This window comes from Microcebus murinus, chromosome 16 (genome assembly GCF_040939455.1).
Source record: "Microcebus murinus isolate Inina chromosome 16, M.murinus_Inina_mat1.0, whole genome shotgun sequence".
Lineage (NCBI taxonomy): Eukaryota > Metazoa > Chordata > Mammalia > Primates > Cheirogaleidae > Microcebus > Microcebus murinus.
The window spans coordinates 570,574-598,017 of NC_134119.1; the positions used below are offsets into that span (position 1 = coordinate 570,574).

The following is a 27,444-nucleotide window of genomic DNA, read 5'->3' on the forward strand; positions in this document are numbered from 1 at the left end:
AAGAGGAACTGAATGTTAACTTTCATCAAGTTTAAATCACCACACGTGGCTAGTGGCGGCAGCACCGCGTGGCGCTGCGCAAACTCAGAAGTAACATAACGTTCAAAGCTATTTTGAAAGTTTATTATAAAAAATAAAACACGTGAATTGTAACATTTGAACTATAGACAAGCATGAGAAGTAAACCGGAGCTCGCTACCCCTCCAAGCGCGCCCTGCAGGGTCCTCTCTTCCTGGGCTCTGCGTTGCCCAGGTGTACGATCCCAGGTAGACCGCAGCTCGCTATGGCCGCGTCGCCCCTTCGCGCGCGTGTCCTCCACCCCTAACGCCTTCCCAACGCCTGTTCCCACGGAGGCGACTCCGCGCGCCCGTGCAGGGGCAGCATCTGGGCCCGGTCGCAGGTACGCACACCTGAAGGCCCATCGGTGCCGCCCCGCTGGCCACCCCGGCCCGCCGCGCGCCTACACAGCGCCCAGCCACCGTGCGCCACGGGCTGCTGTCCCCGTGGTCCGCCCGCCCACGAGGGAGTCAGAGCCTCAGCCAGACCCCAGCGCAGTCCGCAGCGCGCACCCGCCGCCCGGCAGCCGGCGGCACTAGGACCCTACCACGTCCGCCCGCGCACGCGCGCCGGGGCCCGTCGAGCCTTATTTCATGGCTCCTCCCGCCTCCTCGCGAAGCGCCAAATAAGTCGCGGGCCCTCCCGGCCCTGCGTGCGCGCCTCCGCCGACTGCGTCACTAGGAAGCGCGCGCCCGCGCCGCCGCCGCCGCCGCCGAATCCCCAACAAGGAGCGAAGCCCGCGGCCGCCGCCGCCGCCCGCCGCCGTCGCCGCCCGCGCCGCCGCCACCGCCGGGCGCCCGAGCAGGCCGGGGCGGCCCCAGGTAAGCGGCGCCGGCGCGCCCGCGGCCCCCCCGCGGCGAGGCCTCTCGCTCCGCTCACGCGCCGCCGTCCAGTCAGGGGTCCCTGCGGAGCGTCAGGACGTTACGGCGGGGGGAGGGGAGGGCCGGGGGAGGGGCGGCGGGCGCGCGAGGGCGGCGGCGTCAGGCGCGACGGCGGCGTCAGGCGGGCGGGCGCGGGCGGCGGCGCGGGCGGCGGCGCTTCCTGCCTCCATCTTGGGCCGGGGCGGGGCGGGCCGGGCACTTATGGCCTCCTTGGAGTCCGCGTCGGTGTAGACCGGCCTGTGGGGACTAGTGTCGGTCCAGAGACCGGCTGGGGGGGGACCAGTGTCAGTGTAGACCGGCCTGTGGGGACTGGTGTCGGTGCAGAGACTGGCTTGGAGGGGGACCAGTGTCAGTGTAGACCGGCCTGTGGGGACTGGGGTTGGTGCAGAGACCCGCTGGGAGGAACCAGGATCGGTCTAGACCGGCTTGAGGGGACAAGGATCAGTGTAGACCGGCCTGTGGGGACTGGTGTCGGTGCAGAGACCCGCTGGGAGGAACTAGGATCAGTGTAGACCGGCTGGGGGGAAACTGGACCAGCGCAGGGGGACAAGGATCACTGTAGACCGGCCTGTGGGGACTGGTATCGGTGCAGCAACCGGCTGGGGGCGACCAGTGTCAGTGTAGATCGGTCTGTGGGGACTGGTGTCAGTGCAGAGACCCGCTGGGGGGGACCAGCATCATTGTAGACCGGCTTGGGGGGACCAGTGTTGGTGCAAAGACTGGCTGGGGTGGACCAGGATCAGTGTAGACCAGTCTGTGGGGACCGGTGTTGGTGCAGAGACCTGCTGGAGGGGCCCAGGATCAGTGTGGACCGATTGAGGGAGACCAGTGTCAGTGTAGACCAGCCTGTGGGGACCAGTGTTGGTGCAGAGACTGACTTGGGGGACCAGTGTGGTGCAGAGACCGGCTAGGGGTGACCAGGATCAGTGTAGACCGCATGGGAGGGACCAGGATCAGTGTAGACCAGCCTGTGGAGACCAGGATCAGTGTAGACCAGCCTGTGGGGACTGGTGTTGGTGCAGAGACCCGCTGGAGGGGCCAAGGATCAGTGTGGACCGATTGAGGGAGACCAGTGTCAGTGTAGACCAGCCTGTGGGGACCAGTGTTGGTGCAGAGACTGACTTGGGGGACCAGTGTGGTGCAGAGACCGGCTAGGGGTGACCAGGATCAGTGTAGACCGCATGGGAAGGACCAGGATCAGTGTAGACCAGCCTGTGGAGACCAGGATCAGTGTAGACCAGCCTGTGGGGACTGGTGTTGGTGCAGAGACTGTCTGGGGGAGACCAGGATCAGTGGGTAGAACCACTGGTGGGGACCACATTGAAGCAAACCCATTTGTCAGAACTGAATTTGTGTGGACTGGTTGGTTGGTAGGAGTTGTATCAATGTGGATTCATTAGTAGGAACCATAGCAATATGGGCTGATTGTTAGAAATGATTTGTTACATATTTGCTTAACTTTATAATGCATTTAGTTGACTGATTTCTTTGTTGAACCAAAGTTCTCTTTCTTTGCTCACAATTCAAATATAACAGTTTCAGTTACATCACCTTATTAAAAGTAAAACCAGATGACATAAAGCCCAAATATAACAAGATAAGTAGACCACTTGTTCAGAAATTGTTTCTTTAGCTGGGCACAGTGGGGTACAGCCCCACTACTGGGGAAGCTGAGGCAGGAGGATCAAGAGTTTGAGGCCACAGTGCTACACTCCCACCTGTGAACAGCCTGCACAACACATCAAGACCCTGTCTGCAAAAAAAAGAGTAGAAGTTGTTTCTTCATAGGCAGTGCCCTAAAACTTTTTGGAAGACATACTGGAATACTGGAGGGTGGAGGAGTTAGTGTATACACATATGTGCAATCACGATGAGTGTTTCTGTGCATTTACAACACTTCTTTGTAGAACCACTTTCAACCCTAGGCTTTAGAGTGCCCCGTTTTATGCCTGAACTGGGAAGGGAGGCTGTTCAAATACCTGCTCAGAGCCAGGAGACAAGTCCACGTGAGTTTGGGGCTGCACACGTAGGTGCTTGGGTGTGATGCCGAGGGCACCGTTGCTCCTGGAGGGCTGCTGCCAGGGCAGCGCCATGTCCGTGGCTCACCTCTTGTGACGTTTTTCAAGAGAAGCTGGAAATTTGCAGTTTTGGAACTGGTTAAAATATTTTGAAGCACTGTGAGGATTGAAGAAGTTGTGCCTTATGGGCCAGTGGTTGGTGACCTCTGCAGTGGTATTTTTTTTTTTTTTTTTTTTTTTTTTGAGACAGAGTCTCGCTTTGTTGCCCAGGCTAGAGTGAGTGCCGTGGCGTCCTAGCTCACAGCAACCTCAAACTCCTGGGCTCGAGTGATCCTTCTGCCTCAGCCTCCCGGGTAGCTGGGACTACAGGCATGCGCCACCATGCCCGGCTAATTTTTTATATATATATCAGTTGGCCAATTAATTTCTTTCTATTTATAGTAGAGACGGGGTCTCGCTCTTGCTCAGGCTGGTTTTGAACTCCTGACCTTGAGCAATCCGCCCGCCTCGGCCTCCCAAGAGCTAGGATTACAGGCGTGAGCCACAGCGCCCGGCCTGCAGTGGTATTTTTATCAAAAGAAAATTTTGTCCAGAAGAAACAGAAAGCCATATATTGGAATCTGGTGTATTGATGACTCCTGGGCTCAGGTGGTCCTCCTGCCTTAGCCTCCCGAGTAGCTGGGACTGCAGGTGTGTGCCAGCATGCCCAGCTTCACACTAATACTTTGATACTGTTTTTGTGTGTTTATGTCTAAGAATGCTATTTTAAAAATATTTTCTGGGCAGGTGTGGTGGCTCATGCCTATCATCTCAGCGCTTTGGGAGGCTGAGGCAGGAAGATCTCTTGAGGCCAGGAGTTTAAGACCCGCCTGGGTAACATAGCAAGACCCTGTCTCTAAACAAAAGATCATCTAGGCATGGTGGTGTGGGCTTATAGTGCCAGCTACTCAGGAGGCTGAGGCAGGACTGCTTGAACCTAGGAGTTGGAGGCTGCAGTGAGCTGTGATAATGCCACAGCACTCTAGCCTGGGCGACAGAGCAAGACCCTGTCTCTAAAAAAATTGTTTTTCTCATATCCAATTTACCTCTAAGTTAATTTGGGGCTTGATTTACACAAGTCCTGGAACCCAGGCCTTGGGATCAGAGCTGGGTTTGGGTTGCGGCTGTGAGCGTGTACAGGCTTGCCCCTGGCTAAGGGGTTCCCCTCGTGGGTGGCCAGATGCTGGGGAGTGCTTGTTCTGTGTCTAAGTATTGTATCAAGCACTTGGAACTATTTTCTGTGAAGTAGCTTTTGTGTGTGTTGTTTTGAACATTTAACCTTTTGCACTTGCTTGCTTTTTTTCTCGATTCCTTTATTCTACTCGGGATTTAATTTTTTAAATACCCCAGATTTTACAAAGCGCAGCAGTAGAATAAAAAGCTGGAGTTTCTTTTCATATAAACTTATTTATTTGGATTTTTTTATATTTCAAATTATTGATACATTCAAAGAGTAATTTTAATCTCTATGATTTTTCATGGTGTGATATTTTTTGAAACATTCACCCACATGAAGACCTGGTTTACATTCACATGTTTCGCAAATATAAATCGTTTCTCTTCTTCCTCCTTTGATTTTTCTGTTGGAACAAACAACACAGTCTTTGTGTTTCTTGTTAGGGTGAGGTGTGATTATATGGAGCTTTCCATCTAAACGTTGCTCTAAGTTAGTGGATAATAATCTACCCCTGGAAGTTAGTGTGCCATCTCTACATTTACATTTTACTTGCCCTTTCGTGCTAATGAAAACAAGAAAAGATACTGGAAAAATAGACAAAAATCCCCTTTCCCCCTGCGGTGAAACTGTGTCGAGTGTGGCTTGACATACAAGCTGCTACCAATGCTAACCGTATCGAGTCACACTCGACATCTGAATGCAAAGGGTTAACACAGTTGGCATTGGAGAGGATGGAATTCAGTTTTGTGCATTTTTTTTTACGCTACTTAATACTCTAAAGTTTTGAGAACTTGGGTGAGGATAGTTACTTGTGGGATGGGCCCCTGCCTTTTTGCAGCTTTTGCTTGATGGCCCTTTAACTGCGCTTGGAGTGCTCACCCTCATGGTGAGATAGTTTAGCTCCGAGAAATCAGCATTATAGATACATTTTTTTTTTTTTTGAGACAGAGTCTCACTGTGTTGCCTGGGCTAGAGTGCCCGGGTATCAGCCTAGCTCACAGTAACCTCAAACTCCTGGACTCAAACGATCCTCCTGTCTCAGTCTTCCAAGTAGCTGGGACTACAAGTATGTGCCACCATGCCCGGCTAATTTTTTCTACGTATTTTTAGCTGTCCAAGTAATGTCTTTCTATTTTTAGTAAAGACGGGGGTCTCGCTGTTGCTCAGGGTGTTCTCGAACTCCTGAGCTCAAACAATCCACCCTCCTCTGCCTCTCCGAGTGCTAAGATTACAGGCATGAGATAAATACATCTTTTAAGTGAAATTTTAAAGTGATCTTTTATTCACGTTGGTTTGAAGCTCTTTGTTTCAAAGCCTAAATCTAGAACACCAAAGTTATGGTAGTGAAAAAAAATAATTTAGAAATGTGAAGTAAATCTGTCAATGTAAATAAATTCATTGTTCTAGTTTTTCTGGCTAAAAAACGTGAAGACAGTCTTCAGAGATGCTGCCCCACCCCCGTAACAGGCGGGGGGGGGGGGGGAGGGTGTCTCACATGGATCCAAGCAGCTGCAGGAGTCTCGAGTGAGCTCCCTGCACCCACTGAGGCACCTGTCAGGTGGCTGCCAGGTTTAAGTTGGGGATATAGTAAAAGGCTCATTATATTTGAGAACATTCTGCATTTTTAAAATATTTCCCCCTGATTTTTAAACATGCTTTTTCCTTCCATTACTCATTTTCTATACCCTTCTAAAGCAGGAAAGGGGGAGTATTTTCTTGCCCCTAGCATCTAATTCTTAATTCTTGTTTTTAGATATATTCTACTTAAAGTCTCATAGTGCTCTTGAAGTAAAATGAATGGGTCTTTCCTAGCCGAAAGTTCTCTTGGCTCTCAGGGCTCCCTTCTTACCCACCTCACCCCAGCCCCAGGGCAGGAGCTCACCTGCCATCCCAAGGGTCACATGGCACCATTGCTCTCCCAGGGCCAGCCCGGCCTCAGTGACACCGGTCCTTTCCACATCTGGCGCCAACTCCCCATGGCTGCTGCTTGCTGCTTTTTCTGTGAGAATGTGCGTGTCCTTGAGCGTGTTCAGCACCGTTGGCCTGTTCACATCACTGATGTTTCTTGGGTCCCTGGGTCTCTGGCCGGGGCTGCTGCAGACTGGCTGTCATTGCGGCTGGTGGGCCTGGAAGGCAAAGCTCTTCCTTTTGCCCTTGGAGTGTCTGGAGACCATCCTCGGTTAGGAAGCGGTGGAGCTCTGGCCCTGCTCTGCACCAAGACAAGGGCACATGTGTGAGACGGAGATTCAGAGAAGCTCTGTGCTAGATAAGCAGGTGCAGTGTGAGTTAGCAGAAGCCGGAGCTCCTGAGGGCACACTTTGCAATTGGCTGTTCAGTTTGGGCTGGTTAGTTCTGTCTTTGAAGGCTTCCTGGCCGAGGGCTGGTTGGGTGTGGGTGTCTTCTCTCCTGAGCTGAGGGCAGTTCATCCAGTGCACGGGGCGGCCACTGTGTGCCAACTCCAGGCAGGCCTGGCTCCTGTCCTTGGACATGTTTATGGTTTGGTATAGTTCTAGGGGTGGATGATAAAAAAATAGTTCTGAAAATTTTTCTTTTCCTTTTTTTTTTTTAGAGATGAGGTCTTGCTCTGTCACCCAGGCTAGAGTGCAGTGGCATCATCATAGCCCACTGCAACCTCAGACTCCTGGGCTCAAGCAATCCTTTGGCTCAGCCTCCTGAGTAACTGGGACTGTAGGCGCATACCACCACACCTGGCTCTCTTTTCTATTTTTTTATAGAGATGGGGCTTCACTATGTTGCTCAGGCTGGTCTTGGAACTCCTGGGCTCACGAGTTCTTTCCTGCCTCAGCCTCCCTAAATGCTGGGATTACAGGTATGAATCACTGTGCCTGACCCATTTTAACCTTTTTTTTTTCTTTTTTGAGACAGGGTCTCACTCCATTGCCTGAGCTAGAGTGCAGTGGCCTGATCATAGATAGCTGCAGCCTCACTCACACTCCTGGGCCCATGGATCCTCCTGCCTCAGCCACACTGCCACACTTGGCTAATGTTTCTGTTTTTGTAGAGACGGGTTGTGCTCTTGCTCAGGCTGGTCTTGAACTCCTGGCCTCAAGTGATCTTTCTGCCTTAGCCTCCCAAACCCCAAAGCGCTAGGATTACATATGAGCCACCATGCCCAGCCCATTTTAACCATTTTTAAGTGTACAATTCAGTAGTATTACATACATTCACAGTGTTGTGCCACTATTGCTGCTGTCTATTTCCAGAACGTTCTCATCAGCCCAAACAGAAATTCTACACTCATTACAGAATGAGTCCCCTTTCTGCCTCCCCCAGCGCCTGGTAACTGCTATTCTACTTTCTGTCTCTATGAGTTTGGCTGTCTAGGTAATTCACGTAAGTGGAATCACACAGTCTCTGTCCTCTTGTGTCCAGTTTCTCTCGCTTAGGACGTTTTCAGTGTTCATCCGTGTTGTAGCAGGTGTCAGGATTTTATTCCTTTTTAAGGCTGAATAATGCTGTGTTGCATACGTGAGCTGTGTTCTGCTCACCCGTCTGCTGATGAGCATGCGGGTGTTTCCACTTTGGCTCCTGTGGATGGTGCTGTTAGCGACACTGGTGTGCGAGTGTCCGTTTTAGTCCCTGCTTTCAGTTACTGGGTCTGTACCTAGAAGTAGGATTGCTGGATCGTGCAGCAATTCTGAGTTTGCTTTTTTGAGGAACTGCTGCCTGTTTTCCACAGTGGCTGTGTTATTTGACTTTTCTACTAACAGTGCGTATGGGTTCCACTTTCTTTATATCCTCAACACAACTTGTTATTTTCACTTCCCAGTGGGTGTGAGATGGTGTCTCACTGTGGTTACAATTAGCATCTCCCTATGGGCTAGTGATGTGGAACATCTTTTCATGTTTTTATTGGCCAGCTGTATATGTTCTTTTCAGAAATGTCTATTCTCAGTCCTTTGCCCATGTTTGTTAAGTTGGGTTGTTATGTTGTTGTTTTAGGAATTCTTTATACTTTCTGGAATTAACCCCCAACCAAATACATGATTTGTAAATATTTCCTTCCATTCTCTGGGTGTTTTCACTCTCTTAATAGTGTCCTTTGGGCCGGGCGTGGTGGCTCACGCCTATAATCCTAGCACTCTGGGAGGCTGAGGCAGGAGGTGGGAGGATTGCTTGAGCTCAGGAGTTTAAGATTGCTGTGAGCTAGGCTGATGCCAGGGCACACTAGCCTAGGCAACAGAGTGAGACTCTTGTCTCAAACACACACACACACACACACACACACACACACACAAAAAAAAAAACCCAGACAAACAAGCAAATAAAAATAGTGTCCTTTGATGCATAAAAGTTTTAAATATTGATGAAGTCCAAATTATCTGATTTTTCTCTTGTTGCCTGTGTTTCTGGTGTCATCTAAGAAATTATTGCCAAATCCAGTGTCATGAAGATTTCACCTCCATTTTCTTTTCTTTTTTTTTTTTTTTGAGACAGTCTCCCTGTGTCGCCCAGGCTAGAGTGAGTGCCATGGTGTTAGCCTTGCTCACAGCAACCTCAGTCTCCTGGGCTCAGCGATCCCCCTGCCTCAGCCTCCCGAGTAGCTGGGACTACAGGCATGCGCCACCATGCCTGGCTAATTTTTTGTATATATATTTTTAGTTGGTCAATTAATTTCTTTCTATTTTTTGGTAGAGACGGGGTCTTGCTCAGGCTGGTTTCGAACTCCTGACCTTGAGCAATCCGCCCGCCTCAGCCTCCCAAAGTGCTAGGATTACAGGCATGAGCCACCACGCCCGGCCTTCACCTCCATTTTCTTTTAAGTATTTTATAGTTTTAGCTCTTAGGTTTCTGGTTTTGATCCATTTTGAATTAATTTTTATGTGTGATGTTAAGATAAGAGCTCAGCTTTGTTCAGCATGTGGGTGTCCAGTTGTCCAGCACCATTGTTTTCCCTTTGAGGCAAAGTCTCACTCTGTGGCCCAGGCTGGAGTGCAGCAGTGTCATCATAGCTCACTGCAGCCTCCAACTCCTGGGCTCCAGCCATCCTCCTGTCTCAGCCTCCCTAGCAGCTGTTACTACAGGCATGTGCCACCACACCCAGTGAATTTTTCTTTTTTGTAGAAACAGGGTCTCAGTTCTGTTCAGGCTGGTCTTGAACTCCTGGCTTCAAGCAATCCTCCAGCCTTGGCCTCCCGAAGTGCTGGGGTTACAGATGTGAGCCACCATGCCCGGCTCAGCCCTGTGTTTTGAAAAGACTGTCCTTCTCCCGTCAAATGGTCATGGCACACTTGTTGAAAATCAGTTGACTAGGTATGCAAGGGTGCAATAGCTTTTTTTTTTTCTGGCCAGTTTGATTTTTTTAAAAAGATTTACAAATGGTAAAATAAACTTTTTTTGTGTGTATGGCTCTGTGAATTTTAACACGGAGATTCATGTAACTACTCCCAGAATCAGAATGGAGAACGGTCTGTCCAGAAATGTCCCTGTGCTCCTTTTGTAGTTACATCCTCCTCCCTCACCGTGACATCCACGATGTGTTCTCTGTCTTACAGTTTTGTCTTTTGCAGATGGCACCAAAGTCCCCAGGCGGTGCCGTGAGCTCACCTCACACACGCGAAGAACATAGGAGGAGAGCGGTTTGTCACATTTACCGTTCCTGTTGCTGTTCCTTTATTCCTGAAGTTCCAGGTTTCCCCCTAGTATAATTTCCTTCTGTATGAAAAACTTCAATTCACATTTCTTTTCAGCCAGGTCTATTTGTGACCAGTTCTCTTGATTTTCCTTCTTCTAAAAGTGTCTTTATTTTCCTTTCATTTCTTTTTCTTTTCCCCTATTCAGACCTGATATTTTGCTTTCATTTCTAAAGGATCTTTTCACTGGTTGTAGAATCCTAGATTAACAGTCATTTTGCTTTCAGCACATTAAAAATGTTTCCTTGCTTTCTGGCCTCTGTGGTTTCTGTGAGGATTCCACAGTCATTTGGGTTGTTTCCATATAGACGATGCATCCTTCTTTATCTGCCTGTTTTGAGATCTTTTTTACTTCGCTTTTGGTTTTCAGCAATTTAATTATGATTTGGGCATGGGTTTCTTTGAGCTTATCCTGTTTGAGGTTTGCCAGGCCTCTTGAATGTGTATTTATGTCTTTCACTGAATTTGGGAAGTGTTCAGCTAGTATTTCTTTTTTTTAACCTGTCAAATTTAGTGTGGGGGGGTTGTATACCAACTTTAGTGACACTAATGTTAATAAGTTCTGATAACTCACTGCCATCGGACCAACCCAGCTATTATTTCTTCTTCTTTTCTTTTTTTTTTTTTTTTGAGACAGAGTCTTGCTCTGTTGCCCCAGCTAGAATGCAGTGGCATCATCACAGCTTACTGCAGCCTCAGACTCCTGGGCTCAGGCAATCCTCCTGCCTCAGCCTCCCAAGTAGCTGAGATTACAGGCATGCACCACCACACCACACCCAGCTAATTTTTCTGTTTTTGGTAGAGACGGGGTCTTGCTGTTTCCCAGGCTGGTCTGGAACTCCTGAAGTCAAGTGATCCTCCTGCCCTGGCCTCCCAGCGTGCTGGGATTACAGGTGTGAGCCATCATAGCTGGCCTGTTTCTTCAAGTATGTTTTCAGCTTAAAACTTTTTTCATCTCTCCTGTTGCAGCTCCAGTGCACAAATGCTCGGCTTTTGAGCCTGGCGTACGTTCCCTGAAGCTCTGTTCATTTGGCGTCCCAGTCTTTTTTCTGCTCAGACTGGATGATTCTGTTGCTGTTTGTGTTCACTGACTTCCCCTCTGTCATCTCCATTCTGCTGTGGAGCCGTCCGTTGATTTTTTATTTTAGTTATTATATTTTTAAACTCAGATTTCCACTTGGTTGTAACTTCTGTTTCCATACCAAGACTTTCTTTCCTTTGGTTCAGGAAGGTTTGGCTTTGCTCTGAGGAGCTGGTATGGCAGCCACCGTAAAGGGCGTCTCTTGATTATCATTTGCTTGGAGAACTAATCAGACGTCCTGCCTCTCTGTGTGCCACGTCATGCTGGGTTACGTTCTGGATGACTTTGAACACGATGTTACGAGACTCTGGGTCTTGTTTGAGTCTCACAGAGAGTGTAGATGTTTTTGTGACGGCAGGAAATCGGCCTGTCAGGTCTGGGCAGGTTTTGACCCCTCTCCTGTGGCCATGCTCACAGGCCAGTTTGGCGCCAGCGCCTTCACCAACCTGTCCCTTAGGCGCTGTTCGGGGCCAGTTTGAGACCGGGGTGATGGTCTACCCGTAGGTCAGTTCTCTTTGGTTTGCCACTTAGGGTCAGGTTCACACGTGGACCATCCTGGGACTAGCCAGGTGCTCACATAGCTGTGTGCAGCCCGTCATACCCTCCTCTCACCACCTCCCACGCCTGGGCCTCAGGCCCCTTTCAGGTCCCTTCTGCACCGTGGCGCTCGGGACATAGCCTCCCCAGGGTAGAGCGTAGAGGATGGGGAGCGAGAACAGTGGGGGCCCCTGTGCTCTTGGGGCCCCTGTCCCCTCAAGTGCTGGGTGCCTGCTGGGCCGCTGCCACCATCACAGGGCTTTAGCAGGGGCTACGCTCGCCTGCTGGCAGAGCCAGCAAAGACGACGCATAATAGAAAGAACCAGGGCTTTTTGCCCTCTCTGCTCTTTATGGGTTTCCTTGCCCTTTCCCCAGACTGGAGAGAAGACTTCTCTGTGAGTGCTTTCTGCCTGCATCTGACACCTGGGTTGGGAATTTTGGCTGCTCTGGAGACACAGAGGAAGGCCGTGTCAGCCAGGACGCTCACCTCCAGAGACGCTGTGCTTGAATTCCAGGCTCGTGCCCTGCGGAGCTCGCAGGCCCACCCGGAGCACGTGGCTCTGCGTCCATCCAGTGGCAGGGACAGGAGGGTTGTGCTTCTGCCACCCGAGAGCCAGAGCCCCGGAGTCGCCCTTCTGTGGCTGCAGTTTCCGGCCAGAAAGCAGTTGGCTGGGCTCACGGATGGGTCTCTGCAGATGAAGCTCCCTTTGCAGACGTCCTGTAACACTGTGCCCGCCTTGTCTCCTCCAGGACTCGGGCCTGGGGAGCGACGCTGCAGGTCCCGGGCGGCCTCCCCAGCCGCGCCATGGCCACCCCAGACGTGAGCGTGCACATGGAGGAGGTGGTGGTCGTGACGACCCCGGACACCGCGGTTGATGGCAGCGGCGTGGAGGGGGTGAAGACGGTGCTGGTGACGACCAACTTGGCTCCTCACGGGTAAGGACTGGGCCTCGGTGCCGCCAGGCCCGAGTGGGGCGGGGCGGGCTCGCCCTGGCATGGCTGGCGTGGCTGGCGTGGACACACGTCTGGGTGAGCTCGGGGTTTCCTTTACTTCTGAGACGGGACGCAAGTCTCTGTGAGCGCAGAGTTTGCAGGAAACAGAAACGGCGCGTCGGCCGGGAAGCTCCAGTGCAGACTTTGGTAGGATGCCTCATCCTTTGCGTCAGCGTGGCCGCGTGGTTTCGTTTCCCAAAATACGTGGTAATTTCTCTTTTGATGAGAGGGAGCAGCAGGGATGGCCGGGAACCGATTTTTCAGGAATGACGCTGAAGGGCCAGTGATTCTCTTGGCATTCCTCATGACACTGTGAGTTTCTTCCTCAGCTCTCACACCAGCTGTCCACGTTGAGCACTGGTTGACGAAAGGCGCTCCTTTGCCCAAACTGCCGGCTTCCATTTGTTGGCCCGTAGGAGGGACTGCTAGGAAGTGGCGCAAGGCTCCGGCTGCAAACGCATCCCCCGCCCTGCGTGAGGGGCTGCCTGAGCCCTCACTCTGCCCCCTTCCTGTGAGGGTCTTGCAGCCTGGGATCTGGAGATGTGAGCAATCCGATCCTCTTCAGTCCCTGGAGATTTTTGTTCAAGAGAACAATTATCCAACATCAAAGAAGCAAATTGGCACTTTTTGCCTTCTGCCCGAAATTTCCCTGGTGAGAACCACAAATTCACTGGGGGGGTGTTTCCTCCCTTGTCACCCCTGTGGTCTGCTGGTTGCTCCTGTGCCCCACGGCACAGGAGTCTCTGCCTGCAGCCTGCAGATTCCTGCTTTGCCCCTGCCCAGCCTCTGCCCTTCCAGCAAAGGCAGCACCACGAGGATGAGAGTACTCCCACGTACGGCTCCGCTCCTGTAGTAGTCTGTTTGCTGCTTAACAAACCACCATAAAACTTGGTGGTTTAAAGTGACAGATGTTTGTTGTCCTTAAGATTTTCTGGCCCAGGCTGGTGCTGCTGGGCCTAGCTAAGCTCACCTCCCACGGTGGGCCCCTCATGGTGCTCGTGCCCCACCGGGTGGTCTAGGGTGGCTGGAGGCTCTTTGCATGTGTCCCTCACCCTCTAGGACGCACTTGGGTGTATTTGGCCAGCATGGAAGCCGCAGGGCCCCCTGGGGCCAGGCTGTGGGCTGGTGGTCAAAGCGGGTCGAAGGATCAGCCTGAGGTCATGTGGGGAGACGCAACGCCCGTCTTGATGGGGAGCCGTGGAGATCGGGGTCATGGAGATCGGCTGCACTGGCAGGTGCTGAGGTCCCGCCCCACTGAGAGGAAAGGAGAGGCCACCTGTGCTTTCCCCTTGGGGTGAAGGCCCTTGGCCATGGAGGCTGATCACCTTGAGGCCCTAAGACCCTCCTCTTTTTCTGTGGGGAATCTGTTAACCTTCTAGTTGGAAGTTGAGATTTAGTCTTGCTACATGTTTTCTTAAAACGTGAGGGAGTGTAAGCTGGGTAATTACTTGGTGGGCGCAGATTTCTTTCGTGGTTGGTTATCTGGGGAGAACTTGGGGCCCCCTCTCTTAGTAAGCCTGGGAGCTGCCTGGCGCCCACTGACGCGCCATGGCAACGGGCCGAGTGCTGGGGAGGAGGAGGCAGGATTTTGTGGCGGCCAGCAGCTGCATGGATGTTTGCTTTAAGCAGCGGAGAGGTTTCTCAAGTAAAGTGTGAAGTACAGAAGCTTCGGGGTCCGCCGGGCTGTGGGGGCCTCGTGGCGTCGTCCTGCAGAGGGTGGCTCCTGCCTCAGCACGTGGGTGCACTGGGGGAGCAGCGCATGGCTGCGCAGCGGCCGGCGTGAATCGTGGGGTGGCACTCGATGACCCGTCGTTGCAGCCCTTGGGTGGCCTAGGGCCCTTCTCCGTGGAGTGTCCCTGGCCCTCACTTTGCAGGTGGCCTGGGGTGAGGTTTGCCTGGTGACCCTGATGCTGCTTGTCAGAGCTCCCTGCCCCGCCAGAGCTGGTCTTAGCCACCTGTTCCACCATTCTCCTCTCCATCTCCCAGTGCGGGCCTGGACAGCAGCTTCCTCCTGAGTTTGTCCACCCCCTTTGGAGTTCTGATGTTCCCACTTAATGTTATTCTTCACATAATACGCCCCAAGGGCCAGATTCCAAGTGTGTGCTTTTAATCAACTGCCATTTCTGACCTGACTTAAGGTGAAATAAAACTTTGAGAATCAGAGAGCAGTGAGTTCGCTGGACAGTGTGCTCAGGTGCTCTAGAGGAAAGATCTTGGACGAGCAGGCTGCCCTCTACCTCCCGGGCCCTGTGAGTGCCCGCTGCTCAGCGACTGCTCTCCACGCTGTGCCTGTTCGGGCCTTCCGGGGGACAGATGCCATGCAGGGCCCCGTACGGCTCTGACCGAGGGGGGCCGGGCAGGCAGGGCCTCAGATGCAGCACGGGCACCATGAGGGGCCCACTGTGGGAGGTGGGCTTATCCTGACGGGTCCAGGGCCATCTGCAGAGCCTCGCGCTGCCCACGGCCACCTCCTCCCCGTCTCCATCCTGGGAGTGTGCCCCTTGACCCCTCCTCGTCCTGCACTCCCGGCTCCCAATGCCACCATGCTCCGGTAGGTATCTTCCAGCCCTGCGCCAGCATCAAGCCGTGTGGCATCGTGGCCCACCCTGCTATTCCTGGGCCCTCTGCTGCTTTTTGGATGGTGCCACGGCAGCGCCTCACACCACAGCTCACTCTTCCCAGGGATCCCAGCCCAGTCGGGGCTTCAGCCGAGGAGAACTTCGGCAATCACCTGCTGAATGGGCAGTAAACTGTGGAGCATGCACATGTGGTTTTAGGTAAACTCCTTGCAGTACAGAAGAGCACACCTGGCATACTCACCTATCATGGGGTGCAGACCTGGGCGCTCCACCCAGACCCTCCCAGCCCTTACGGGTTTCAGAAGCCAGGGAGACAGTTCTGCAGGGAAGGTCTGTGCACACACATCGTTGTGCGTGGTGGGAATGCTCGGTGTGTAGGGTTGATTCCAAGAAGTGAAGATGATGGGGCCAGAGGCACCTGCTGTCCAGGCTGTGCTCAGGTCACCCTCCTGGGTGTGTCTGACACCACTGGGGCATCGGCTCCCCACGCTGACCCTGACACCCGACTTTCTCCCGTACTCGCGTTGATGACATTTCCGTCTTGGGGCCGTCTGGGAAATCGTATCCAGTTGTAGCTTTTATGTTTGCGTTTCTTATGAGTTACGCGATGTCTTTCCATAGGTTTCGCCAAGGCCTCGGGTGTGGCCCGCCTTCCCGCTGGGCGCTGCGTGTCTGTGCACCTCCCTGTGTAGTGTCAGGAGGGCCGCTGTCTTCTTGCCTTATAAACATTCTCCCCCACAGTTCTCTTTTCTTAGAACATTGTGATTGTCTCCTATACAAAAAGTTTTTATTTTTTTAAGGCAAAGTTATCTTTTTTTATTGCTGGGCTTTGTTTTATATAAGAAAACCCTTTACTACTTTGAAACTAGTAAAAATAATCCTCTTTTTTCCTTTTAATACTTTTTCAGAGACAGGGTCTGGCTCTGTCACCTAGGCTAGAGTGCAGTGGCACGATCACAGCTCACAGCAGCCTCCTGGGCTCAATCCTCCCACCGTGGACTCCCAAGTAGCTGGGGCTATAGGCTCACACCACCAGTTTAAATACTTTATTTGTATTTAAATACAAATGTAAATGTTCTCCATTAAATACTTTTATTTCTTCATCTTTTACCTTTACATTTTGATTTGTCAATAATGTATTTTGTTATAAGTAAGATTGGGACATGGTGAATTTTTTCCTTTCTAAGATTTTATATTTTCTGATAGTTTCTACAACTATATAAGGGAAATAAAAAGCGTTATTAAGGAGAGAAATGGAAGTGCGGGACTCCCGTGTGAGCAGTCGTTGCTTCCCCAGATCCATCGTGCTGGTTTCGTGGGCCAGGCACTGCTCTGGCACCGGCGACGGGCGGTGAAGACAGCCGGGAGCGTGCACCCGCGGTGTGAGGGCACCGCGCGGAGCCGTCCGCTCTCAGCCCCTGACTCCGCAGCCTCTGCCATTTCTGCATAAATTAGGGAAGTGTAGCAGAAGATCCACAACGAGCAGCCTCCTTAATGAAAGTGCACAAAGGGCACCGTTTCCTGCTGGCGTCGAGCTCAGGGACCCTGATGTTCCTTCTCTTTCTTCCACCGACCGCAGGGGCGACCTGGCCGAGGACAGCATGGAGACGGAAAACGCAGCAGCAGCAGCCGCCGCCGCCTTCACAGCCTCCTCGCAGCTGAAGGAAGCCGTGTTAGGTAAGGCCCGTCTGGTCTGCGGCTCCTCTGCCGCCGCCTGTGGCCCTGCGAGAGCAGAGGGCAGCCCCAGATTCCGCCGCCCTCTCTTCCCTGGGATTTTGTTCCCTGCTCACCGTTTCTGTCCCTGTTGTCTTTCGTATACCTGTCTGTCATAACTCTCTGTGAGCAGTGGTAAAAATTCTTTGTAACACCTTTGGTGTTTTTCTGTTGTCCAGGATTAAAGGCCCTAGAATCTTTAAAACCTTACATTTCCCTACAGTTGTTAATCTGATTAACAACTGTAAATCTGATTCCATTTCCTCAAGCGGCTCTTCAGTGGAACCCGAGTTTAATGGAACCATATTAACATTCTGCAGTGAGACCTGTTTGGTCTGCTGAGGACGCCCTCCCGCCGCGGTTCTCTCTCGGGCATTCCCGAGTTTTCATTTCCGTTCCCAGATCAGTAGCTATTTCTGCGTTGGCAGGAGGTGTGTGGAGAGGTTGTGACTGACTTTCTGCCTTTGCACTTTCATCTCCGCCTGCCTGTGAGAAGTGAAGATGGCTGAAGAGGGGGAGAACCTGGAGGCCGAGATCGTGTACCCCATCACCTGCGGGGACAGCAGAGCCAACCTCATCTGGAGGAAGTTTGTGTGTCCCGGTATCAACGTGAAGTGCGTACAGGTAAGGGAATTCTTTTTGGGAGAATTCACCTTTATCTCAGGTTTCAAGTGATTTCCACAAATTTCCAAGGAAGTCAACAGCTCACAATAAAACAAAAAATGCCGGACACACAGGAAAACAAAGTCCCCAGGTGAGAACATGCAGAAGCAGCAGGCGGCAGAGTCAGCCATAGATACGGCTCAGGTGTTGGCATTTAAGACATGGGGTATAAAATAATTACATTTAATTTATATTAAGAAACAAGAACATGAATCAAGACATAGCAGATTTTACAAAAATACAACTGGAAAAATAGGAATAAAATTAAACATTTAACGGCTAGGTCTCTTATAGCAGATGAGACATAGCTGAAGAGGTAATTAGTGAAGTGGAAGATAGAAGTTAAGAAATCATTCAGAAAGAAGAAGAAGAATAGGAGCATGAGAAAGTCTAACACATCTGTTTAAGTTCTGGAAGGAGAAGAGAGAGGCTGGGAACTCTCATGACCGAGGAGAGACAGAGTCCACATTGCAAGAGCCCTAACGGGTCCTTAGCTGGATGAAAAGACCCCACTACCTCCATCCAGGACGGTTTGACATCAAAATAAATAATGATAGCCGTGAATTTTAACTCGAGGGAAATAAAATCTACGAGGCTGTATTTATTACAGTATATTTCACATCCGTTATTTATGTTAAGTGAATGTGTAGTGCGGTCAGCTCTTACGTCAGAACTCCAGCTGCACAGCGTGGGAGGAATGGGGAGGGCAGAGTTGCAGCGGGTGCTGGACTCGGTGGTGTAGCCTGAGGCCGCAGTGGGCTGTGGTCGCGCCACTGCACTCCCCTCTGGGCAACAGTGAGACCCCCTCCCTGAAAGCAAGAAAAGGGTTAGGCTGAGGTAAAGACGTTTTCAGACAAAACTGAGTTTGCTGCCAACGCGTCATCGCGGAAAGATGTTCTGAGTGTGTATTTCAGGCTGAGGGAAAGTGATTCAGGTAGAAGTGCCGAGGCGCAGGAAGGCCTGGGGGTCAGGGTGGAGAAAGGAGGGTAAATCCTAGCGGCGGACGCTGCATGGCGTCCGGAGTGGCATCTCGGGGCTTCTAAAGGTGCCTGGGGCAGTGGCAGCGCTCCGGAGAGGCCAGTCGGCTCTGGGCTCTGACAGCCCAGCGGGGCGAGAGACGCTCAAGCATGCGGGCCCCCAAGGAGAGGAGCACACAGCTCCCCAGCAGGGAGGGAGAACGCACAGGGAGGCGCCGGCAGCCCTGTGGAAGGCGAGGAAGGGAGCAGGCAGTGCTGGAAGGGGAGGCAGGGCTGGCCCCTGCCTCGCAGGGGGAACGACCTGTCCAGTGCAGCCAAGTGACCCCAGGGTGAGCCATGTGGGGCAGTGGTGGTGGCCAGGAGGGGCCTCATTCAGGGCCACCAGCTTGGGCCTCCTGCTGGGCTTGGGTAGTGGCTGGAGGGTCTGGCAGACTCCACCTGCCTGGGCGTCTATCTGGTCTCTCCAAGCAGCTGCACAAGGCCAGGCTCCGGCTAGGCTCTGTGTCCTCGGCTGAGGGGTGTTTATGAGAGAAGCGTGCAGGCGCCCCACAGGCTGGCCTGGGCTCGGCAGTGCCCCAGCCTGGTGCCAGCCTCTGAGACCTTTCTTGCCCAGCCTGCTTGTTTTCTGAGTAACCACAATTTTATTTTCATTCTTTGGTTCTAATAATTGCTTTTGTAACAAGACGATAGGATATTTTTCCTTCTCAGGCTGTCATGTACGTACGTATTATCATGGAACAAATAGCACAGAAGAGGCTTGCTGAGAAGAGAGGGCCACGTGGCTTCAAACCGGCTGACCCTTCCCTGCTGGGCTCCCTCCCAGTCGGGGCAGCCCTCGTGTCTGAGGCCACAGAGCCGTTCTGCACAGTGGCTGCCGAGGGGACGCATCCTGTTCTGCCCGGTGCTCTCTGCAGGGGCCGGGCAGGAGAGGAGGGCAAGCCCTGCCTGCTTCTTGGAGCCTGACCGTCTGCTGTGCTCTCTCCCCAGTACGATGAGCACGTGATCAGCCCAAAGGAGTTCGTGCACCTGGCGGGGAAGTCCACACTGAAGGACTGGAAGAGGGCCATCCGCATGAACGGCATCATGCTCAGGTGGGCGTTGTGGGTGCCTTGCAGCCCCATGGGGGCCCTGGAGCCAGGCGGCCCTTCCTGGTGGAAGGGGCACGGCAGCTGCTGCTTTTTCATTTGCTTTTGGGGTTTTGAAGACGAGGCCATTTTGGATGTGAGTGCTAATGACCTCCCAGATGGCCACACCTCCCCACATCCCTCCCAACTCGGGCACATGTTAATTTCCACCAGGTTTTTACCTGGAGCATTTGCGGCTATTTCACTGTTAGGAAGTTGAGGGTATAACCTGGCGTTTGTGCATCAGATAGGTGCAGGCATCACGTTTAATCTCTTATGAGTGTGGCCTTTTATGTTGTTCTCTGTTTTTGTCCTTTTCGTCACTTTTTCCTGACACATGCAAGTGGTGTGCGCAGTTGCTCTCTTTGTACCTGTGAACTGTGGCCTGAGTCTGTGTGCCTGGAGGGTGCAGAGGCCACAGGGGCTGGGTGGCTGGTGGCATGGCCTCCGCCACACTGCCCGAGCAAGGCCGCCGCTCTGTGCCGGAGTCTGGGGCCTCCTGGGTACTGGCTGTGGTCCTTGCCCACGCGTCGGCCCCTGCTGCAGCGCCTCTGATTCCTAGAACGTGCTGGTGGCCCAGCTGTGGAGACCAGCAGGGGAAGACTGCTGCAGACGCGCCAGCCCAGCAGGTGCCTGAGGTCAGCGCTGCCCAAAGGCCAAGTGAGGCTGGAGCCTCTGACCCCCCTTTCACGTGTGGAGGCGGCTCATGGGGCAGGCCAGGCTGAGAGCCGGGACCTCGGGCGGGGCCGCCCCACGGCACCTGGGCAGTTGCAGGTCCCCATGCTCAGAGCCTTGCTGAGAGGAGAGCAGAGCCCAGCCTGCCTCCTGGAGCCCCCCTGGGCAGCACCTCTGCTGGGCCCTGCCCCCACACAGGCGGTGGCCCACGTCGGGCGGCTGGACGAGGTTCTCGGAGTGTGGGCCTCACTGGGACCCCTGGTCCTCTGCCCCGTGCCCCAGGAAGATCATGGACTCCGGGGAGCTGGACTTCTACCAGCACGACAAGGTCTGCTCCAACACCTGCCGCAGCACCAAGATCGACCTCTCGGGAGCCCGCGTGTCCCTGAGCAGCCCGGCGTCTGCCGAGTACATCCCGCTGACGCCCGCTACGGCCGATGGTAGGTGCGCAGGGCCGCCCTCCCGGGTCAGCGTGGCTTGTCCTGACCTGGCACTGGGCTTCTGCTCCCGCCAGGGGCCCGTGATGTCGGGGCTCGGCCTCTACCTCCTCATGCGTTGCTGTTTTCAGTGACGGGAAAGGTGAAGTTCTGTTCTTCCTAAGCCGCTTCTGCTCCGATGATCACGTGTGGAGAAGGGCGCAGGGGGCGGTAAGGGACCCTGGACCCCACCCCCATTGTCCCCATGCCTGCCCCGGATCTGGAGCCACTGCCCCGTTTCCTGGTGGCTGTGGGTCTGCTTGTCTCCTTCCGACCTGCTGTGCTGGGCGTCGTGCTGCAGGTGTCCCCTGCCTGGGTCTCTGGTGACGGTGCTCTCCCATGTGGTGTCTGTAGCTCTGAGCTGCAGAAAGAGTGGGCATCCCCTGGAATGCTTTCCAGCTTTATGAATAGGGAAATTCTCCTAAAAATGGAAGTTAGAGTGAAATTGGGTCCAGAGTCCCCTGGCCATGCCATCGGGTGATCTTTGGCAGTGTCGTGTTCCCAGCAATGTCACTTGCTTTGTCCCCAAACTGTCCCTCAGCATGTGGGCTGGAGTGTGCTTCTGTGTGACCGGGGACATCCTTGTCACTGGCCCAGATGGGGACCAGTGGAGGCCCTTGACCCATGTTCAAGAGGAAAAGTGAGGCCAGGGTGGCAGGGAGGCCTCATCCTCCACCCCTGGCCTTCCCTGTGCCCTGCCAGAGCAGGTGGTGGCTCGCGGAGCTATATCCTGAGTGGCCCAGGACTCTGCGTTGTGTGTCGGGCTGACCTCTGCTGGCCCTGCCCTCGGTCGGTGGTAGGGTTTGCAGCCATGGGGAGGTGGGGGGTCAGCGCTGTCTGCACCAAAGCTCAGGTTGGCTGCTGGGGGTGGGGCTGGCCAGGCACTCCCGGTGGGCCGGGGTCGGGGGAGGGGGGATCGAGGCCCAGCCTCCCGTCTATGCCCTGCTGGTGGCTGCCCCAGTGGCCAACATGGACAGACCAGTCCGGGTCATACATTTTCCTGAGCAGTGACGGGGCCCCTGAGCCCTGCAATGCCCGCCCAGCCCAGTCAGGTTCAGGGTTGGCTCTTCTGATGTTGTGTTTCCTCCCACCTAAAATCTCTGAGAACCTCTGACCTGGCTGCTGTGTAGTCAGTGAAAGATTGTGTATCAGCCCAAACTGTGAAAAGCATTCATTCCTGCCCCAGATAACAAGTGTGTAGTAACATTCACCGCCACATCCATCAAACGTGTGGAAAAGGCAGCACGACAGCAAAAGGCCCCCAGACTGCGCCTGTGGCAGGCGTGTCCCAGCCAGGCCTGAGCTCAGAGCCCCAGGTGCCAGCAGTGCCACAGTTGTGGATTTTGCCAGTAGGAATGGAGTTGGCGTCTCTCCCAGAGTCCCACCTCTTCCGATTTAGAAGCACGGGCAGGCGCTAGGTGCTGAGACTCAGAGCGGAGTCAGGGACCGTGGTGTGAAGACGCGGGGAGGGGAGCCGGGCGGCAGGTCCGACCACGGAGCAGGCCCAGGCACCTATAGGTGGGCCAGGAGGTCGCCACCTCCCCATGGCCGGGCACAGAGGCGTGTTGGGTAAAGCTGTGAACATGGCAGGAAGAGCGGAAGGTGGAGAATCATCGAGACCAGGCGACGGGCTGAGGGTGGTTTTGCTATTCTCCCGCTGGTTGTTTGACTCAGAGATGGGAGGCGAGCCCAGCCTGCGCTCTGCGTGGTTGCCGTGTGAGAACGGTGGGAAGGAGAGGTGTGCACGCGAGGGGCTGGCACGGGGCGGCATGGACTTGCCATCCGCAGTGGCGCTCACCCGACTTCCCTCTCGGCCGCAGTGAACGGGTCTCCTGCGACCATCACCATAGAGACGTGTGAGGACCCTGGCGACTGGACGGCGGCCATTGGAGGTACGGGGTTCCCCGCGAGCCTCTCATGGGTGCGGGGCTGGGCAGTCGGGTCCGTGCCACAGGCCACACGGGATCAGGACCCAGGCGGGCTGGGGAGGCTTTGCGGGGAGAGGTGGGCTTGGGCCACTGTCCTCGAGGGGGCTCCCAGCCCAGCTCCCTGGCCCACCTGCTGGACTTAGGCGCTGTGACATGGCTGGGTGCTTCGCCGACCCCCGGGTGGTGTCCCCTGCTGTCCCCTGCTCTCCCCACGGTGGCTGCCCCGTGTGGCGACGCTCTTCCTGCCCACCGAGCCCCTCCCTCCCTGGCAGATGACACCTTTGCCTTCTGGCGGGGTCTGAAGGACGCCGGGCTGCTGGACGAGGTCGTGCAGGAGTTCCACCAGGAGCTGACGGAGACCATGAAGGGCCTGCAGCGGCGGGTCCAGGACCCCCCCCTGCAGCTCCGAGGTGAGGGCCCTTCCAGCAAGGCAGGCAGCGTTGCCAGCGTGGGGCGCCAGGCCCCTCTGAGCATCTGGTGTGGGAGGGTCGCTTCGCCTGCCCTCAGACGTCTCCCGCTGGGCGGGGGCCCCTTGGCGGGCTGGGTCCCGAGCAGCTGGCCCGGTCCCGGGTTCCCAGCGAGCGCTCGTGTGCCCTCAGACGCCGTGCTGCTCAACAACATCGTGCAGAACTTCGGCATGCTGGACCTGGTGAAGAAGGTGCTGGCCAGCCACAAGTGCCAGATGGACCGCTCGCGGGAGCAGTACGCCCGGGACCTAGCAGGTACGCCAGCGGCGCCCACGGGCTCGCCTCTCTGCTGTGCGCACACGCCTCTCAGTCACAGCTGCTCCTCGGAAGCCCAGGCAGCGAGTGACCTGCAGCTGCCACGCGAGGCAGCCGTCAGTGAGACTTGAGAGACGCGGTCAGACTCCCTGTGGGGTTGCGGGTCCTCCCGTTACCGACTGTCTGTGTGCACCAGGTGGTCACTTCAGAGAGAGTGACAGGGAAGTGGACGAGACCACTCGCCACTGTGACCTGTTTGCACTGCTCTCAGCTCATCCTGGGCTGTACCTGCCGTGTGTGTGCACCTGTGTGCTCACAGCAGACGTGTAGATGCTGTTGTGACCACTTTCTATCTCACCATATCACAGAGCAACTCCCTGTGCAAGAGTAGTGACTGGAACACGTGCGAGCTGCCAAGAAAGGGCCAGCAGCCCTGCCAGCCCTGAGCTCAGAGTCAGAGCAGGCCCTGGGCCTGAGGGCCACCCAGTAGTGGTGGTGTCCTTGTCCCCTGCAGTGACCCTGCCTGTCCCCCTCACCACGGTGATGCTGTCTGCCCCCCTTGTCCCCGTCCCCCACGGTGATGCTGTCTGCCCCCCTTGTCCCCGTCCCCCACGGTGATGCTGTCTGCCCCCCTTGTCCCCGTCCCCCATGGTGATGCTGTCTGCCCCCCTTGTCCCCGTCCCCCATGGTGATGCTGTCTGCCCCCCTTGTCCCCGTCCCCCATGGTGATGCTGTCTGCCCCCCTTGTCTCCGTCCCCCATGGTGACCCTGTCTGCCCCATCCCCGTCCCCCACAGTGACTGTGTCCCCATCCCCCGCAGTGATGCTGTCTGCCCCGTCCCACCCCCCTCGGTGACACTGCTGTCCCCCGTCCCCGCAGCCCTGGAGCAGCAGTGTGACGAGCACCGCCGGCGCGCCAAGGAGCTCAAGCACAAGTCGCAACACCTCAGCAACGTGCTCATGACGCTGACGCCCGTGTCTCTTCCACCCCCCGTGAAGCGGCCCCGGCTGGCACGGGCCACGTCAGGACCGGCCGCCGTGGCCTCGCAGGTGCTCACCCAGTCTGCCCAGATCGCACTTGGCCCGGGCGTGCCTGTCTCCCCGATCACCAGTGTGCCGCTCGGCAAAGTGGTGTCCACCCTGCCCTCCACGGTGCTGGGCAAGGGCTCCCCTCAGGCCCCTCCTGCCAGCTCGCCAGCCTCCCCGCTGCTCGGGGGCTACACGGTCCTGGCCTCCTCGGGCTCCACCTTCCCCAGCACCGTGGAGATCCACCCGGACGCGTCCAGCCTCACGGTGCTGAGCACGGCCGCCGTGCAGGACGGCAGCACGGTGTTCAAGGTGGTCAGCCCCCTGCAGCTGCTCACTCTACCTGGCCTGGGCCCCACCCTGCAGAGCGTGGCCCAGGCGTCGCCGGGGGGCAGCACGATTGTGACAGTGCCGGCGGGGGCTGCCCCGGGGCCCGAGGAGCACACGGCCACTATCGAGGTGGCCACCGTGGCAGAGGACCACGAGCAGAAGTAGCCGGCGGGAGGCGAGGCCCCTGGGGCGGACAGGGCAGGCTGCCTCTCCGCGGCCGCAGGCCGGAGCGCAGCGCGAGGCCGCAGGGCCAGCTTGGGCAGGCGGGTCACGCGGGCTGCTGAACCAAAGAGAGGAATCGCCAAAACAAATCAAGAGAAGAGAGAAAGGGACGATGAGAGCAACCTGGAAAATCGGTCTTCAAGTTCCAAACTTCCTCCCCCTTTTTTCTTGGGAAATATATTTTTCCATCTGTTGCTTATTAATACTGTTTACACGCTGGGCCGTGGTCAGGAGCCAGGTGGACGAGGACAGGAGGAGGCCTGGGTGCGGAGGGTGCAGGGGCCAGAGCCTCGCGGCGGCGCCGATTGCCCGCAGGCCCTGGAGGTGCCGCGGCCACGCCGTGCTCGGGTCACTGCGGCCCCGGGACCGCGCCTGCCGGGCGACGTTACTACACATGTCTTGGGAACCCCTCCCAAGTGTGGAAACCCGTGGATCCTATGGATTTGGTTTCTTCCCACAGTTTTCTGTAGGGTTAGTGTGGCCTGCGCCCTGTCCCCTGCCTGTGTGGGAGCCTCGCCGGCGCAGGTCCCGGCGGGCTCCGACCTCCCCGCCCCGGCAGGTGCTGAGGTGGCCGAGGGGCCGCACAGACTAGGCGTGGCCGAAGCGCCGTTGCACATGTGCTGCAGGTGTTTTTAAGTGAATTGCTTAGTAGGCTTCTAGGAAGAGTCAAGTTTATAGCGTTTTCAACCAAAACGATGCTGAGTGCCTAGGCTTCCCAAGTCGGCTCTAGGGTGGGCCCAGAGCCTGTGTGTTCACCTGACCAGGTGCAGAGTCCTAGGTGGCGCCCCCTCCCAGGACGGCCCCTGCTAGGTCTGAGATCGTGGGCGTGTCGCTAAGGCTTGGGTCGGAGATGTGAGCAGGAGAGGTGCGGGGGGGATTGCCCCTTTGGCTTGGGGAGGCTCAGTGTGGCCCCTGAGTGCAGCTTGCTGGTGGGGCCGCCGTGATGGCCCCCAGTCCCCAGGCTCCCTGGGTGTCCCTTGGCTGATACCCGGGGGTCCTGGTCCAAGGGAGAGCCCAAGGCATCTGCGGGGGCCGTCCAGAGCGGGCTTGTTGGGGCCAGCTGGGGAAGGTGCAGCCCAGACACACCGGCAGGGCCGTCCGCAGGCTGCCTGCAGTCTGGTCTCACTAGGAAAACCACGCAGGGGCCAGATGTCTCGGGGGCAGCGAGCCCAGGCCTCCTGCTGTCGCCGGCAGGGCGTGTCCTGGAGCAGGCCTGAGCGCCCGATAGTGGGAGGGAGCCTGGTCCCACCCGGCGGCTCTGGAGGGAACCAGCTGCCCACCTGTCCGTCTGTGGGGTGCCCTGGGCCCCACCTGGGTGCTGTTGTGATGGGGCCTGTCCTGCCCCCACCCCTTGTCAAGCTACTGAGTTTCTTTTTTGTTTTCTTTCTGTTACATTTCTGTTGGCTGTTGTCACGAGTCAGCTGGTTTGGCACAGTGTTTACATGTCTGTGTACATACCCCTTTTTAGACCCATTTTCACTCGCGGGTGAGTCCTGTCCAGTGCGTCAGCGGGGCCCTGTGCCCACCCACCAGCTCGGCCGCTTGGCGGACGCAGCTCTCTGGCCGGAGAGCCTGGGGCCTTCTCTGCTTCCCTTAGTGCGGGTCTGCACTCACGGCCGCCTGCTCAGCGGACTTGAAGGGTTGTGGGTCAGTTCTTTCTTTCTGTGGCAGGGCAAGGGGGGACCTGTTCTGCCTCCACCCCAGCTCGAGGGGCACTGGAGGGTGCTGACTCCAGAGCTCACAGGGATGCGCCGGCTTCACAGCTGACCCTGGCCGCGCTCCCCCTGGCTGGGGCCCTTCCCAGTGCTCCCGGGAAGCTGCTGACAGACGCCTGCTGTTCTCGCGGCTGCTTCTGGCAAGGGCTCCACGCCCCAGCTGGGGAAGGGCCCGTTCTCAGGGCCACCACACGTTGGGGAGGGTTGTCACCACTGTCCCCAGCACATGCCCCTGCGCCCTGCAGGCTCCCAGGACCTCCTGGTCCTGCTCCTCAGGGTCTGACTGGGACCTGGAAGGGAAGAGCCTCTCGACACCTACACACACGGGTTTTGTGGCCGCCTCTGGTCTGGCTTTCGGAGGAGGCAGGATTGGTTTGTTTCTGCAGAGAGGGCGAGAACTCCTCTGTGTGCGCTCAGAGGCACCCTGGGTAAGGGCCGTGTTTAAGTTCTGCTTTGTATGTTCTTTTGCAAGTTTCTGCTTGGTACTTTGGTTTAAAATAAAAACATTTTTCTTAGTCTCTGTGTCTGTCTCTTGTCACGGAAAGTTGTGGAGAGGATCGAATTAAATCTGTGAGCAGGTGCCTGCCGGACAGCCCAAGCTTGTCAGGCTCCTCGCAGATCCACTTGGCCTTTGCAGGGTGGCGTCTGGGGGCTCCAGGACCCTGCCGGGTGCCCCCAAGGTCAACACTGTTTTCGTGACAGCAGCAGGTGCCATTTGTATTCTCATTCTCCCAGAGGCCTGACGGGCGGGTGGCGGCTGCCTCCTTCCCGTTGCTATGACAATAGCATAGACGGGGTGGCTTGTGACCAGCAGAAATTGGTTTCTCGTGGTTCTTGAGGTTGGGAGGTCTGAGACCG

At 55.6% G+C, this 27,444-nt stretch overlaps 1 protein-coding gene across 2 annotated transcripts; it reads left to right on the top strand.

Annotated features, from left to right (window-relative positions):
- The first annotated feature begins 746 nt into the window (after window positions 1-746).
- GMEB2 (glucocorticoid modulatory element binding protein 2) lies at window positions 747-27,101 on the top strand. 2 transcript variants are annotated; one of them, XM_076010802.1, is made up of 10 exons: window positions 747-878; window positions 12,195-12,380; window positions 16,596-16,693; window positions 17,226-17,353; window positions 19,357-19,460; window positions 20,451-20,608; window positions 22,465-22,536; window positions 22,845-22,982; window positions 23,172-23,294; window positions 24,174-27,101. In XM_076010802.1, the coding sequence occupies exons 2-10, from the start codon at window positions 12,250-12,252 to the stop codon at window positions 24,812-24,814; spliced, it is 1,593 nt and encodes a 530-aa protein (XP_075866917.1). In that variant the 5' UTR covers window positions 747-878; window positions 12,195-12,249; the 3' UTR covers window positions 24,815-27,101. The 2 variants fall into 2 exon arrangements, with proteins under 2 accessions (XP_075866917.1, XP_012628426.1); XM_012772972.2 differs by lacking the exons at window positions 747-878; window positions 12,195-12,380 and having other exon boundaries at window positions 17,231-17,353.
- Window positions 27,102-27,444: the final 343 nt, after the last annotated feature.